Here is a 17,971-nt window from a genome sequence, read left to right as displayed (position 1 = left end):
TTCCAATAATCCAGCGGGGGACATCAGAGATGCGCTTCACACATCGTACCCATGCAGTGACTGGAACCCGGGTCCTCAGCGTGACGAGTGAACGCTTTCATCATCAGGCTTTCATCACACACACACACACACACACACACACACACACACACACACACACACACACACACACACACACACACACACACACACACACACTCCAAGTCAAAATAGATGACCACACTGCCAAATATTTCGTAGACTGACCAATTCTAGACATTCACCACTCTTTCTCTTTCTCTCTCTCTCTCTCTTTCTCTCTCTTTCTCTCTCTCTCTCTCTCAGACACACACACACACACATGTATATGGCCTCTGATGTTTACTCGCTTATTATTTAGCTCTGTATGTACCAATGTCAGTGTCAAATTTTAGAGTCAAGTGTCACAGTGTGTGCAGTTCTTTGGGTATTTGTGTCATTGCAGCTTCTCTGTTTAGTGTCTATTGTTCTGGTTTGATTTGATTAATTATGCCACACGTCCTAATTCATGACAACTTTTCCAAATGACATCGAGCAATAGCAATGCATATCCCACCGGCAGGCATTACTTGTTTTGGCTTTTGATAATGCGCTTTAGAATTCATATTGAAATATACAGTTACGTGAATGTATATATGTTTTACCAGAAGGAGTATTGGTTTCCCATATCACTGTTGTTATTTTCTCAGACTTGCTCAGACACCAGATCACCTAAGTTGAACGCCATACATGATGCGAGGACGCTTACTGATGATTAAAAAACACACTCAGTAAAACGTTCAGAAAGATTCACGGTAGATATTTCGCATTCATTTTGCCCATGTTCTGTCAATGAATATGCGCTGTCGTGAACATTGTCAAAAGCAAAGATAAAGGATGTGCTTTATATGTCAGCTACTCCACATTTTTACAGTAAATCCCTCCCTTCCGTTTGTGAAACGTTGATTGACCGCACTGAGAGATGTATATATTCAATCCTTTAAGATTTTATGCCCTTCCTCCTTAAGTTATCATGTTTGATTTTAAGAGCACGTTTCTTGCTAAATCAAGGTACCATCTGGATTTCGCTGCAGGGATAGGATATGGTTTTATCATTGCTTATTCGAAACCTTATGCAATATGTAAACGCTGTTAGGGACCAGATTCTGATTAAGGGAAGTAACTGTGGTCAGTTGAAAGGGTTTCAAATACAAGGAAAATGTGCGGACTCATTTGAGAACATGTACGTGGTCCAAGTTAATTATATATAACGGTTTCGACAAATTCTAAACATTGAATGTAATTAATATCTGCAGCTTTGCCTGTACGAATTAGACCAGTATTCACTCACACATGCGATTCTCCCTGCGTTTTACCAATGATACTTCCATGTAATTGTTTTGAGGCTGTTTGTATCCAATAGATCACAAGGTGCATGGATGCTCACTTCAAAATGAGATTTGACAAAAATGTAATATTAGCTTTATTAAATAATTATTCAACACCAAGAGGAACGATGAGGGCACTCATCGCAGGGTGAATTGACAGACGCGTCTAGAGAAGTTACACTAGTCTCTAGTGTAATGTACCTATTTCTGTTACATTTGTAGATGGCATTAGTCGTTCCTCACAATAAATGCAGAAAATGTGTCACAATATTTCAGATCGTGACCCGAAAAGTCAATTGCGTTTATTCCACGGGCGTTCATTTGGGTGCATCATTTTGTTAAAGGTAACATTTGAAATCTGTATGGGCGTTCCCTTGTAGATATTAGAAACTTTTCAGATTTAATGGTCAATCCCTTGTTTAGAGAGATGTGAGAACAGAATCTAGCATCCATATACTTCCTTTGTGACAGCGGCGGCCATGCGACTCACGAGGATGGCGTCCTGAGTGGAGCAGTTGGGCATCATTGTGACACTGTTCCTGACGCAGGTAGGTGCACTACTGAAAAAATATATGTATTCGAAAGTTCAGCTCAGACATATATAATTATTTACAAGAATAATAAATTTTAAGCGTATTCCTTAACAAAGGAGGTTGGGACTGATGAAACACTTTATTGCGAGTGAGGTGAGTGGGGTTTAGTTTCGTACTCGAGCATATTCCGCTCATCTGACGACATGAATGCGTGTGTATGTGTGGCTGCTTGTACTAGCTCAGACTGGTTTTATACTTCCAATCCGACCAGTCCTTGTTGTGCCCATTAATGCAGATCTCCAGGCAGGGACCATCAAGTTCATACAGTAACGTCGAGGCATGAAGCGGCAACGTTATCAAACCTTACACTCTACGGGCAGACACTCTAACCACTACACCACGGAAGCGGTCTAGCTTACGAGGGTTAGGGAGATATTTTACCATGTTTTGAAGGATCTGTCTTAATGTGTAATAATATTCCAATCATATTTATTTTTGTTTGTTGTTTGCTTTCGCACTAACGTTAGCCTGTGTGTATACTATGGCATATCCGTGATGGTGCGTGTTAGAATATTGGCGACTAACGGGCTCGTTGATGTGGTTGACACATGTCATCGGTTCTCAGTTGCGAAGATCGATGCTCATGTTAATGATCACTGGATTGTCTGGTCTAGACTAGATCATTTACAGACTGCCGCCATATAGCTGGAATATTGTCCGGTGTATAACTAAAGTCACTCGCTACTACAGATTGCTGGGAAGCACGCTCTTTATATACTGTGTGAACTGATATTAAAAGTTGGCAATGCTATATGTAAAACTTACATGACAAGATTGATTGAGCTTAGTCTTACGCGCAATATTCCGTCTATATGGCGGAGATCTGAAAATAAGCGCGTCTGGAACAGACAATCAGGTGATCAACAGTAACCTGGAAAGACAAAGGTCGACGGACTATAGGATTGTGAAGAAGTGACTCGACTTGACTGAAAGGAGTGATTTAATGTCTGATCTGAATTGTTTCTAATTGTCGCTCAAATCCTCTAAACCCAATGGTGGGCTTCCACAGTGAGTGAGTTAGTGTGTGAGTTTAGTTTTACTCAGCAATATTCCAGCTATATGGAGTCTGGACCAGACAACCCAGTGATCAACAAGATGAATATATAATCGCCATTCCGCGAGTGTAAAAGCTACATACCATATATTCTTCGAGGAAATGCATGTAGAAAACATTGGCAAAGATCCTGGGTTGTCCCAGCACTTTTCCCCAGCTACAAATGCTGAAACAGATAAACATGGGTGAGTGAGTGAGTATTAGTCAAGATCACATCGGCAGTATTTCAGAACTTCTATGGGTGACTTAAAGAAGCTTTGAATTCATAATGAACACAATTAAATCACAGAAAAGTGTCGAAGAAGGACAGTAAAATTACTAGGTCTCAGATAGAGACAGTATCCAATTCCTTCAAAATTAAACAATTAGTTTGGATAATACAGAATAAGAAAGGGCTTGAGATCATCAGATTCTGAAGGTAGATCACCATGCAGGGGTCCGTAGGTGAGCATCGTGGGCATTGTGTTTGTTGAAAGGAGATATACACTAATAAAAGTGCTATAAATTTTAGAAATGTTCTTGCTGCGTACCACGGCTGTTCTGGCAGATGAAATACAACGACGTCAGAGATCGCAGTGAGGCCTTGTAGAAGTCGAGGTCGCTGCACACACTGGCAGCATCAATGCAGTTCCGACTTTCTTCGAGGGCGTTTGACCTTACACAAACAATTAATATGACGTCAGTGAGTGAATGAGTTGGGTGAATGAGTTCACTGCCTCATGTAATATAGAAAGTAACGCATTTACGTGAACACTAAAACAGGTGTCACATTTACCTGTACACTACGCCATAGTAGAAGGTAACGTATTTACTGTACAACACTGACGTACATAATTCCACCCTCATTATTTCTGCCCCTCACCCTTGACAGTTGCCTTAAGTCATGTACGTAATTACAGTTAAGCATAATTCATTGTAACACAAAAGCAGAGCAAAATATCAATGAGTGTATGTATGTATGTATGTATGTATGTATGTATGTATGTATGTATGTATGTATGTATGTATGTATGTATGTATGTATGTATGTATGTATATGTGTGTGTGTGTGTGTGTGCGTGTGTGTATGTCTACATGTGTGTATGCATGTCTACATGTGTGTATATATGTCCGTGTATATAGTCTGGTTCATAACTATTGAGAATTTTTCTTCTTACTTTGAGCTATCCTAACACCTCAACTGATTCACTGATACTTAAAACTAAGTAATGGTATAAGGGAGGTAACTCATCTTGGCCTACTGAGTATAGTACAATTAGAGTTACCTCCCCTGAATTTGTAGCAGACGTCATTTTCCTCAGCACTGTCATCAATGTCTGCTGAAGATAAAAGAAGGTTGATTTTTGAGTTGTGTAATCAAGGAATTGATGATGTAAATACACTGGCAGAGAGAACAGGAACTCCCCTTTCTACTGTGTATAGGATTAGGAAGAATTTTAAAGAGGGAAAGGATTTTGGGCACCAGAAAGGAGTAGGGAGACCCAGAAAATTGGACTTCTCAGATCGCGTCCGGCTGGGAATTTTAGCGTCTAAAAAGCAAAGGGCAAGCATCTCCAACATCAGGTATGAAATGATAGAAAGGGGATCAACAGTTGTATCAAAATCTACAGTTAGAAGAAATGTGATTGATCTTGGATGGGAGAAAAAGACTGGAATTCCTTCTCCTCTCATGAAACAAGAACATAAAGACAGGCGTGTTGAGTGGTGTTTGGCACATGAAAACTTTGACTGGGAAAATGTGATTTTTACTGATGAAAGCTCAATATGGGTATATCCCGATAATGTGAAAATATGGACAAAGTCTGCGTCAGCACCGTTGTATCGACGGCATAAATACAGCCCAAAGTTTCATCTATGGGGAGGGATACCCTTATTAGGAACGATCCCGCTGTGTGTGTTTGAGGGAAATCTGACAAGTCAATGCTACACTAACATATTAGATAATTTTCTCCTTCCAGGTGCACATGTGTTTTATGGAAATGACTAGATTTTGCAGCAAGATAATGATCCTAAACACACCACAAAACATGCAAAGCAGTGGTTTCAGGAGAAAAATGTGACTGCATTACCATTTCCTGCATATAGTCCTGACTTAAATCCCATTGAGAACATTTGGGGGATGATGAAGGAATGTGTGAATCAAAAGGGGTTGACAAAAATTGAAGACATGAAGAGAGAAGTGGTCCGATACTGGGACAGCATAACTCACGAGACACTAACCTCTCTGATAGGAAGTATGCCTACCCGTCTTAGACTGTGCCGTGAAGCTCGAGGAGACTTGATAAAATATTAAATCGTTACCTACACAACATGAAAAGGTCAGTTCACTTTCACAATACATTCAATTTTATCTGATTTGTTCTCGTTTAATAATATGAAATGCTTTAGCTATTCTCAATAATTTTGAACCATACTGTATATACTGAATCTGATATATAATATATGTGCGTGTTATCTTCAAACGCATTTGTAGTGTGAACTCAAGTATCTGTTATCTGCTATCTTCAAACCTTTCGTTACACAACTCACTCGCATGGCACAGTGAGTCTCCCATCAACAACGATGTTTTGTGGACTCCTCCTGGGTCGCTTACTGCGGACAACATCAAAACAGGGACGGATCAACCGAAGGCAAAGCTCTGCATGTCCTTCGCTACTGGAAGCGTTCACCATGTTCTGCACAGGAGTCTGCCGACGCTGTGTCTCATGGCCATGGTTAGGAAACAGAGCTAGAGATAGTAAGACAGCAGTAAGATAGTTTAAGCACGTTTACAATAACATGGGTTTAGGTTAAGTTTACGTCCCTCATTCATGGATGAATTCTGTGATCACTTAGTTGTGTTCCAGCGAGTGCTACTAAAGTGCTTCAGTACCTGTTTCCTAGAAGTAATGTTCATCTGATGTAAGTAAAACACTGTTCAATATCTATAAAGTGAATCCGCCAATCAGGAAGGAAAGGGGTGGTTCTGCAATAAACTGATGGCGCCCCATCCGTTCGCTATTTCAAGAGAGTTATAACTGTTGTTTTCTTGTCAGCGCTACTGATGAGTTATGCTTAAAGAATATCGGTTGTATGACTGTATGAAAAAGAGGGTATCGTTCTGCATGAAAGAAAACAATAAACTTAGGAATCTGAAACGTTGAGCAAAATACTCACCAAATGAAAAACATAGTGCTGGGAAATACAGAAGAATGGCCACTAGTCCAAACATCGTCAGCGACTCGTTGTCCGTGAATAACCTTTGAGGCTCTAACATTAACCTTATATATTGGATATTACTGGCAGTAATTGCTTCAATTTACGAATTAAAGTGGGAGTAGACTGGAGTTAGTCTGCTGAACGTCACAAAGTCCAAGGTCATGATCAAGAGGCATTTTTTAAGGTCAAAACAAGGTATGTGTGTGTAGACATGGGAAGTGTGTATATGTGTAGACGGAAGATATGTGTGTGTACATGTATGCACAGAGATGTGTATAAGCGCAAACAAGGTGTGGATGTGTGTAGACATGGTGTGTATAGGTGTAAACGGAAGATATGTGTGTGTACGTGTGTGGTGGGTTTATACATAGGGAGTGTGTATAGGTGTAAAGAGGACATATGTCTGTTTACGTCTGTAAACATAAAGATTTGTATATTGCCAACGTAGGGAGAATGTATAGAGTTACAGGTGCACAATCTTCATGAAAACGACGTAAACAGAATGTCTACAACCACAGGTGGATTAAGTGCACGACACCCACACAATAAAAAATCATTGAACATACAATATACCTAATACATAGCATAAAGCATTTACCTGAACACTTCGAATTCCATGCCTAATACTTCTAAACCTAATGTATAGCATAAGGGATTTACCTGAACACTTCCATACGTAATATATAGCATAAGGGATTTACCTGTACACCTCCATACGTAATATATAGCATAAGGGATTTACCTGTACACCTCCATACGTAATATATAGCATAAGGGATTTACCTGAACACTTCCATACGTAATGTATAGCATATGGGATTTACCTGAACACCTCCATACGTAATATATAGCATAAGGGATTTACCTGAACACTTCCATACGTAATATATAGCATAAGGGATTTACCTGTACACCTCCACACGTAATATATAGCATAAGGGATTTACCTGAACACTTCCATACGTAATATATAGCATAGGGGATTTACCTGAACACTTCCATACGTAATATATAGCATAAGGGATTTATCTGAACACTTCCATAGGTAATATATAGCATAAGGCATTTACCTGTACACCCCCATACGTAATATATAACATACCGCCTTTACCTGAACACTCCCATGCCTGATATATAACATAACGAATTTACCTGTACACTTCTATGCCTGATACTTAACATAACGCATTTACCTGTACAGTTCCATACCTGACATAAAGCGTAACCCATTTACCTATAATTTCCATGTCTAATTTATGACATAACGAATTTACCTGTACGCTCCCATGCCTTATTGGCCTTCGGTAACCCATGCTTGTCGTTTGAAGCGACAAACGGGATAGGGTGGCCGGACTCGCTGACTTGACTGACATATTTCATCGGTTCCCAATTGATCGATGCTCATGCTGTTGATCACTGGATTGTATTGTCCAGACTCGATTATTTACAGATCCACGCCATACAGCTGGAAGTTTGCTGAGCGTGACGTTAAACTAAACTCACTCATTATAATTGTCAAAAACAATGTTGTGTACAAAACATTCTGTTATGGTGTACAGTACACAGTATTTACTCGAAGGCTGCTGACGTTACCGTCATGTTTTTGCATGTCTGTTATTAGATTCGATGCATAAACAATCACTTGAAATAGAGGAAAATGAAAACTTAGAGTGATATTGTCTTTGATTTATTACAAAACCAGGAAAGTCATTGAAAGTCATCCATTTATTCCTGCGGGCGATCTGTGTGTAATTGTAGACAGGACGTGAGTGTATACCTGTAGACAGGGGATGTTTATGCAAGAAAGATAGTTTCTGCATAAGGACTCGCACACATCTTGTCTACACGAACATGTGCACACCCTGTCTACACGAACATAAACACCATCTCTACATGGACATAAACACCCTATCTACACAGACATAAACACCCTATCTACACGGACACAAACACCTTGTCAACACGGACGTAAACACCCTGTCTACACGGACATAAACACCTTGTCTACACGGACATAAACACCGTGTCTACACGGATATATACACCCTATCTTCGCCGACATAAACACCCTATCTACACGGACACAAACACCTTGAAAACACGGACATAAAACACCCTGTCTACAGAAACACACACACCCTGTCTTCGTGAATATACCTACCCTGGCTACACAAACATACACACACAATAGTTCAGCGGATAATGGCATGATTTGTATGCAATTGTGCATTTCATGTTACAAGTGACATTTTAGTTAAAATACTAAGAAAATAATAGTCCAACATGTTTCAGATAGGGAGACACTCAAAAATATGTTTAATTATTTTTGTAATAAGCTCAAAAACATATTGTGACGGATTGAGTCACTGTTATTTGTTGTGTGGAAAGTACTAGATTTGAGGTTAAATGAGAGTGATCTCCCCTTTATCGTGACTGTGCTAGTTATGTCATCAGTCAAGGTTACAATGGGGTAATCAGTCAAATAGACCTATTTAATTGGAAAATGTTATACTGATGTTACACACTTGGCAGGAAGAATGTTCATTGCTTGTGAGGAGACATGAATGGTGAGTATAACTCTTTTTATTGTGTTAGATGTGTGCAAGGGGCTTCTAGGGATTTCATCACAGGTTGCAGGGACATTAATACTTGATAAGACAAATTATTTTTTCTTCTTCATTGGTTTATAGTTTCAGAATTGTCTAAAACAAAAATTGCCTATGATACATTGTATAGATTACTTGGTATTTTAAAAAATAATGGTATCACAGGCTGTGTAGAATTTATGTGCAATAATATTTTCCTCTCACTGATTTTATGTGTTTAGATGGAGGGGGACTTCTGTTGAAAATATTTGTTGAATTACAGTTTTGATGGCATGTCACTGCCACTTATCTAAAAGTCATATGTAGTTTATTTTCTAAAGACAAAATGTTTTATAAACAAAGTAATGTCACTGATATTTGGAACCTTTCAGCTTGAGATTTCAAAATCATCTAGGTGTACAAGTTTGATGTCCATGATAATAATTAATATCAATATAAATACAGCAGGTTCACAGGTTATTCAAATTCTCAAAATATCAATCACAAGAATTATCCTATAACAATGAAAGTTACAAATAGATAGATCATAGTATTATGTCCTGAAAATAATTTTTATTTTGGTCTGTTCTCCAGAAAATAATAGCTCTGTTTTTTCCATCTCCCACGGATGATAACTAGTCAAACACAGTCTACAGATGCTACTTAGATAGATTGGAGTTTGCCAGAAATGCATAAAGGATTCTGTTATCTGCCCAGTCAGGAAATGGTTATGCCACAATGACTTGTCACTTACTCCACAATTGCAAGTACAAGCCTTTTCTGAACATGGACAGCTGCCAAATGATGTACATTTGAGTTGATTTGGGAGTGTTCAGACCTGATAAATGTCAGTCATATTCAACCAAACACACCTGAAGGGTTCAAGAAAAGGAAGTCCTTTTCTTGAGCATGCTCATGATCTTCTTGTAATATCAACATGGGACACTGCTGCATCAGCTGTTGTAGAAACTTTGAATAATATTGAACACCTTGTCATATCAAGAACAAACTGTCACTTTTGTCATCACCTCAAACAAAATGACAGTCGTCCTCAAAGAAGCAAGTCAGAGTAAAGAATGACTGTAGTCTGTTCTCTCGAGTTTACATACAATGTCAAACTAGAGGAGGCAATTTAGATGGATTTTTCAAGCATGCGAATCAAATTCATCATTGATGAAACCTTAAGAATATAAGATGTTTTCATCGTTCAGTGAGGGAGTGTTTACCAAGTATCTAGAAAACCAACTGGAAAACACAAACACAACAAGACTTGATGTTTTCTGGGATGTCTACAAGACGGCTTGTAAGAATAGGCGAGGCCATGGACAGAGAGAGCGAGTTGAAACTCATTTCTTCAATATTCACAATATTGATGTATCATAGAATAAGTGACGATGTGAATCTGAACAAAGCAAGAAAGTTTAAAGAGAAGAGAACAGTTTATCAGGGAGGACATATATGGGAACAGTCAACTATTGCAATGCATCCAACATGTGGGAGTCCTCATGGTCTACAATACCAGACATGTCAAAGACCTGTTAACAACTGATGAAGTGTTGCTGCACAGAGGATGTTGTGGTAGATGCAAGTGTCACAAAGCTGCCCTACTGTCTTTGTGGTGGAGACTGCCCAGTAATGTGGTCATATATTACTCTGAGTAGGTAAGCGAGGAAATCCCCAGACGAGTATTGTTCATGGGAATCTTGATTAGGTTTATGCTGATTCCCAGTATCACGGAAAATGGTGGGTAATTAAGTATTTCAGTGTAGCGACATACGTCAAATGGTACAAGCAACATACATGTATTTGCCACATTTGATGCACATTACATGAAAATTGTGGAAATGACTCTGAGTCTAAGTCTCTGACGGTGTAATTTTGAGTGGACATCGGCCGCCATCTTGAAAAATGGTGACCATCTTGAATATTCAATGTCTCTCTTTTTGTATCTCATTTTCATAGTATAAGCATCATATCAGCCAATTTTCATGCATGTTGTATGAAAATTGTGAAATTTACATGGAATCTCTGCCGGTGCTTTTGAGTGAAAATTGGCGGCCATCTTGTAAAATGGTGGCCTTCTTGAATATTCAGTGCCTTTCATTTTGTATCTCATTTTCATAGTATAAGCAACAAATCTGCACATTTTCATGCATGTTGTATGAATATTGTGGAATTTACATGGAATCTAAGTCCCTGCCGGTGTACTTTTGGGTGGAAATTGGCGGCCGTCTTGAAAAATGGTGGCCATCTTGACTATTCAATGCCTCTCATTTTGTATCTCATTTTCATAGTATAACCAACATATCTGCCAATGTTCGTGCATATTGTATGAAAATTGTGGAATTTACATGGAATCTTAGTCTCTGCCGGTGTAATTTTGAGTGGAAATTGGCGGCCATCTTGAAAAATGGTGGCCATCTTGAATTTTCAATGCCTCTCTATCTGTATTATATTCTTATCATATAACCAGCATATCTGACAATTTTCATGCTTGTAACATGAAAATGCATAATTATACCATTATCCGCTGGACTACAATGTCTACACTAAGACACACACCACGTATACATGAGCAAACACATCCTGTCTACATAAACATCCACACCATGTCCACACACACACACACACACACACACACACACACACACTCGAACATACACACATACCCTGTGTCACACCCATACCTGTCTGCAACTATACACACAGATATGTTAATTTGTTTTCTTAACGTATTTGGATTTCTGTTGGAACGACGCGATGGAAGAATGCGGGTGTACAGACGTCGACGTGAACGTTTCGCGGACCCTTGCGTTCCCTAGATCGACAGATTTGGCCGAGGAGTGTTACGATGTGGGAAGAGATCACCTGCCGTAAGAGAAGTGATTTGGTGATGATCCAGGGCAACCTGACATCTCAAAGGTACTGTGACTAAATCCTACACCCACATCTCCTTCCAATCATTGATCGCCAGGGGAATTGTTTCAACAGGACAATGCCAGGCCCCACACAGCACGTCACACTTGAGACTTCCTCCAGAATCACAACATCAATGTGCTCCCCTGGCCCTCAAGATCACCGAACTTAAACCCGATCGAGCATCCGTGGGATGCCCTGGAGAGACAGGTGCGACGCTCTAACCCTCAGCCGAAGACACTTCGGCAACTTGCACAGGCACTACAGACACAGTGGGCTGCGTTTGGGTAACACGAGATTCTAGGTATTGACTTCACCGCCACACTCAAACTGACTTTCCTCCAGCTGGTGCCAAAGACGGATTCCCAGTGTGCTATTGACTCATAAAGCATACCAGATGTTTCAAAATATACATAACAATACAGTTGAAATTCCTATATGCGTTTCTTTTTTGGGAGAGTATATGAGACGGGATTGCATGCCATGTGGGCAGGACGCAGGCTATGTGTCAATGACAGGAATGATTGCTTCTAAAGGTCACACTGCACACATACACACAGGGGTGGGCCCGAACAGCGCCTGTATCGGCGACCTGTAACATTTACTAACACTTGTCATGCATTAGCTTAAAATTATTTACAAAGTCAAAGAGAAGCTTATATGACTGAAACCCTATGCATATTTGTGACAGGGAATATATTATGTCAGTGCTCATTTCTCATGTTCAGTTATTTGCGGATTTGACAACAAAAGTTGGGTCCTACCGACTTTTTATTTAACCCTCGAGTTTCAAGTTCAAAGCACTTTTATGTTCATACGTTGTTATTTAGCAGAGACCTTTCAATAATACAATATGGTTTGCCATATATATCTAAGCTTTAAAATCGATCTTGCTTAATTTGTTTGATCACCAGCGTACTGAAATGATCATCTGTACTCAAATGATGTCCGAAAGAAACGACACCAAACATTTTCTTTCAGTATATTTTTCCATTAAGTATTCCTTTTTGTATGAAAACATATTTGAGCGTTTCCCGTGTTTCCAAACCAAACGTATTCGAAAAAATCCAGGAACATTTGATCAATTGAGAAAACAAACCCCGCCCATTTTGTCAAAATGATAGTACGTCAAACAAAATGCATGCGCAGTCCAACTGTAAAAAATAACTCCTCACTTGATACGTTTGGATCACAATGACGTCGGCAGTGGGTTAGGAAGTGCGCGCACAACCGTGACCAAGTTAATGCAGCGTTTCAGTGAAACAGGCTGAACAACAGATAGGCCAGAAGTGGGAGATCACCGGTGATCGTCATATCCTGGTACTTCATCTCCGAAACGCTTCATCACGACTACGTTAACGGCGAGGACTGGACTGAGACATCCCTACCGCGGAGCGTTACTGATAAATCAACAGCTAACCAAGAGACTGGTCTGGGTATGGCGACGTCGACGTTGGCAACGGTGCGACTAGGCACGACTAATACTTTCCGACGACAGCAGATTTTACCGGAACGATGGTCAGTAGCGTGTGTATAGAGAAATTGTTGACCGTTTGCCACAAAACTGCATTCATCAAGTCCGTTCATTGGGAGGCGGAGGGGCACCCGTGGCGAGCCACCTCCCCGTGGTGGGTGCTGGGTAACGCTAAGAGCTCGCCGACACCCCCGTAGCGGACCCGGGGGGGATATTTGGTCCACCAATCCGTTTGCCGTGGGTTGCGGGCCTGTGGCAATAGGGGCCTGCGACCGTGTTCCTGTTGCTCAATACACCACTTTGTCCCTGAATTCACCCAGACGGGTGGTTGAATGGGCACGGTTGAACCAATCGGCTGGTCATGCCAAGCCCTGTGCATGGATTATATGTAATTGCACAAAATTTGATTTGGAATTGTTTAAATTTTAGTATTGGCACACTTTGTTTATAGAATATTATTTGACTTGAATTTTGTTTACATGAAATTTGCCTAGACTCTTATGCCAGAAGGCGGTGGCTCATGGGCCAATCTGGTGGAACTTTTAACCATTTATTTTTTCTGCTGGAGTATATCATCCGAGTATCCTTGGTGCTGCAAGCTGGAGATCCGCTTGTTTTTAGCATTGTCCTTGTGAAACTCCGTGGTGGGTGGGGAGCTCGGATGATGAACTCCCAACCCTAAATATGGCTTATGAAATCCCCGCAAAAAAAAACCAAACGTCCTCTTGAAAATGATGTTGATGATGATGACCTTCGACCGTCCAGAGTTTGGGCCACGCTTTCTTGTGATTGAATCTGTTGATAAAACACCTCTAAAATTGAACCCGTTCGCAGTTGCCAAAGGTATTCAAGGCATTGCCGGGGAAGAATCACTTGTTGGAATTCCGGTTACTGTATCTGCTCACAAGACGTTAAACACGAGCAAAGGAATCATCAGAGACCGTGATCGGTTGTTTTCTGACATGACAGAACTTGACATCGTGACTGAAATGAAAGATCAAGGTGTGCTCTACGTCAAACGCTTTTCAATCTGTAAAAACAATGAAAGTGTTCCAACCAATACTTATCTGTTCTCCTTTTCATCTCCGACAGCTCAAAATCATTGAAGGCTGCTTACTGCAACATCAAGGTTGACGTGTACATTCCGAACCCGCTCAGATGTTTAAAATGCCAGAAGTACGACCATGGTGTAAATACTTGTACATTGTCCGTTGTGTGTGCTCACTGTGGTGAGAAGACACACACAACAGAAGATTGTACTAGTGATTTTAAAAAATGCACTAACTGCTCAGGCGACCATTCCTCATTTTCTAAACAATATCCTGTTTGGAAAGAGCAAATGTAATAAACAAAATCAAATTCACTCAAAATATCTCTTTTTCTGAGACCAGAAATCTGGTAAAAAGATCTGATCTTCCAGAAAGTTATGCTGCGTTGCAAAAACAACTTCGGAGTCACGTCCTAAAATAACAAAGTCATCCACAGGCTGCCAAACTACCTTGACTTGGGTAAATCGCGATTCTTCACAGCTTTTGTACCCTGCTATATCATCACAGACTGAGGAATCACTTCCTAGTACCTCAAAGTCGTCTTCTGATCACAAATCATCATCATCTCAGCCACATTCAAAGTCTCAATCAACAGCTGATAGTCAAAAAACGGTGTAAAGTAAACCGAAGCCAAAGCCTGCTGCTTCAAAACAACAAAGTGGCAGAGTTCCTTATGGGTCACAAAATAGAATTCAATTGTTTAATAGATATGGGTCTCTTGAAGACATGGACGTTTCTGAAACCGTCCATTCTAGGGCACATAGCTTGTCGCCCTCCAAAAGAGTGCGGGGTAGGTCCCCTGTAATCCCCCCAAAAGATAGTTTATTCCAATAATATTGTACAAGGGAACTGCAGAGGATTGAGGACTAATTTACACGAATTACAGCTATTAGTCCAAGATTTTACACCTTCAGCGATATGTCTCCAAGAGACATATTTAAAACAAACAGATACATTTGACCTTCGTCATTTTAATGCATATCATTGTTTTTCACCTCCGGGTGATAAAGCCACTGGCGGGTCACCCGTTCTAGTCAGTCAAAACGTTATTCAAAACCCTGTTTCACTTATTACTAATATGCAGGCTGTTGCTGTGAGAATTACTTTACATGTAGCGTTTACGCTATGCTCACTCTATATTTCGCCATCTTCGACGTTTGCCAAGACTGATCTTCAAGCCCTATATGACCAACTCTCGAAACCCTGTATTATAATGGGAGATTTAAATGGGCACAACCCAGTCTGGGGTAGTGTAACTACAAACACTAAAGGTAAACTTTTGGAGGACTTTTGTTCTGACAGTGATTTATGTATTTATAATGATGGTTCCAACACATCTTTACACCCTGGTACAGGGACCTATTCTGCTGTCGACTTGTCATTGACAAATTCAGAACTACTAAATGAATTCGAATGGTCAGTCCACGATGGCCTCTGTGGAAGTGACCATTTTCCTACTGTATTAAAATCTGTAACTCCATTCGATGTTGCTCCATCATCAAGGCGGATTTTTTAGAAAGGCTAACTGGGCTTTATATGAAACACTGTGTGCTGAAAAACTTAAACCTGAACGTTTTATTGACGTTCCCGATGCTATTAAATGCTTTTCTGATGAACTGAATTCCATAGCTGATGAGTGTATACCAAATTCCTCTGTAGTTCTACACATAAGAAAACCATGGTTCAACGATGAGTGCAAACAAGCTAGGAAGGCGAGCAAAAAAGCAGAACATTATTTCCGTCGCCATCCCATAGTGCATAATTTAAATAAATTTAAAATTTTAAATGCTAAAACACGGCGTACTTTTAAACAGAGCAAACGCCAATCTTGGCAAAATTGTGCATCCAAAATAAATTCTCGGACACACATGTCCAAGGTATGGAACATGGTCCAGAAAATTAAAGGAAAAGGTACTAAATCTACTGTCCATCATCTTAAACATGGAGATCAATTGCTTACTGATAAATCAGATATAGTTAATAACCTGGGTGAAACCCTTGCTAAACCCGCTTCCTCTTCAAATTATGTACCAAAATTCCAGCAATATCAAAAACAAGAAGAAAAGGAACCTTTAATTTCAATTCTGATAATGGGGAAGATTATAATGAAACGTTTTCTATTCATGAACTCCATACTGCTCTTGATCAAGCTCATGACACTGCTACAGGAGCTGATAACATACATTATCAACTCCTGAAGCACTTACCAGAATCCTGCCTAGAAACTCTCCTAAATATTTTTGATGATATTTGGACATCGGGTAACTGTCCTCCCTCATGGCGTGACGCCATAGTAGTACCAATACCTAAACCTGGACGTGATCATACGGATCCATCCAATTATCGTCCCATTTCATTAACCAGATGTGTTTGCAAGGCCATGGAACGCATGATAAATAATCGTCTTGTTTGGTACTTGGAAACAAATAACCTCATAACAGATATACAATGTGGTTTCCGTAAAAACAGAAGTACTGTTGATCACCTCGTGCGACTGGAATCATTTGTTAAAAACGCACTAATTAACAAACAACATGCTGTGTCTATCTTTTTTTATCTTGAAAAAGCATATGACTCTACTTGGAAATATGGCATTTTAAGAGATTTACATGACTTCGGGTTGCGAGGTCGTTTGTCTGAATTTATAGCCAACTTTTTAAATAAAAGACAATTCCAGGTCCGTGTGGGTTCTACCCTGTCTGATCATTACAATCAGGATCAAGGTGTTCCACAAGGCAGTATTTTGCCTGTCACTCTTTTTAGCATCAAGATCAACAGTTTACCTAAAGTTTTAAACGATTCAATTGATGGATCGTTATTTGTGGATGATTTTAATATTTCTTGTCGTGGTAAAAATATGCATACCACTGAACGGCAACTGCAGCTGTGTTTAAACAAGATTAATAAATGGTGTCTTGAAAACGGCTTTAAATTTTCTAAATCAAAAACTAACTGCATACATTTCTGTCGTAAATACAAACCACATAAAGACCCTGAACTGTCTCTAGATGGGACGCCGATTAAGGTTGTGAAGGAATCTTTGATTCACACTTACCGTTTTAACCGCATATTAAACCACTTGCCTAAACTAAACTTGACTTATTGAAAGTGGTTTCAAATTCTAAATGGGGAGGGGACCAAGCTACCCTTCTCCATCTATATCGATCGTACGTTCTAAACTTGATTATGGCTCCATCGTATATGGTGGAGCCTGCAAAAGCAACCTTAAACGTCTTCATTCTGTCCACCACCAAGGTTTAAGACTTTGTCTTGGGTCTTTCCGAACTTCACCTATTGACAGTCTTTACGTTGAGGCCGATGAACCATCTCTTGCACAACGCCGTATCAAAATATCTTTTAAATTACAATATATCACAAAACTATATTTTAACGAATCTAAACCTGCATATAACTGTGTCTTAAATCCTCTTTATGTGGATTTGTATAGCAAAAGGTCTTCTCTTGTTCCACCTCTTGGGCTCAGAATAAAGCCGTTTATTGCTGCTGCTGGTATTGAGCTGGACAATATAGCTCCTTTCCTCTCCTCCTTGGCATTTGGTTAGGCCACAGGTTGACCTAACATTAACTACATTTAAAAAATCAGAAACGAATGAATTACAGTATCAACAAGAATATAATCAATTGAAACATATATATAACAATTACTCATCCTTATTTACAGATAGGTCCAAGGACGGTGGCGCAGTTGCTTTTGCT

The 17,971-nt window shown here is 39.8% G+C and overlaps 1 protein-coding gene across 1 annotated transcript; it reads right to left on the bottom strand.

Moving 5' to 3' along the window:
* Window positions 1-1,463: 1,463 nt before the first annotated feature.
* On the bottom strand, window positions 1,464-6,262 carry LOC137265814 (uncharacterized). The gene is made up of 5 exons (XM_067801277.1): window positions 6,189-6,262; window positions 5,562-5,760; window positions 3,563-3,687; window positions 3,117-3,198; window positions 1,464-1,945 (listed from the first exon to the last, which is right to left on the bottom strand). Exons 1-5 carry the CDS (start codon window positions 6,241-6,243, stop codon window positions 1,828-1,830), a joined length of 579 nt encoding a protein of 192 aa, XP_067657378.1. The 5' UTR covers window positions 6,244-6,262; the 3' UTR covers window positions 1,464-1,827.
* Window positions 6,263-17,971: the final 11,709 nt, after the last annotated feature.

Source organism: Haliotis asinina, chromosome 15 (genome assembly GCF_037392515.1).
Source record: "Haliotis asinina isolate JCU_RB_2024 chromosome 15, JCU_Hal_asi_v2, whole genome shotgun sequence".
Classification (NCBI taxonomy): Eukaryota; Metazoa; Mollusca; class Gastropoda; order Lepetellida; family Haliotidae; genus Haliotis; species Haliotis asinina.
This window is presented reverse-complemented; position numbering and strand designations above follow the sequence as displayed.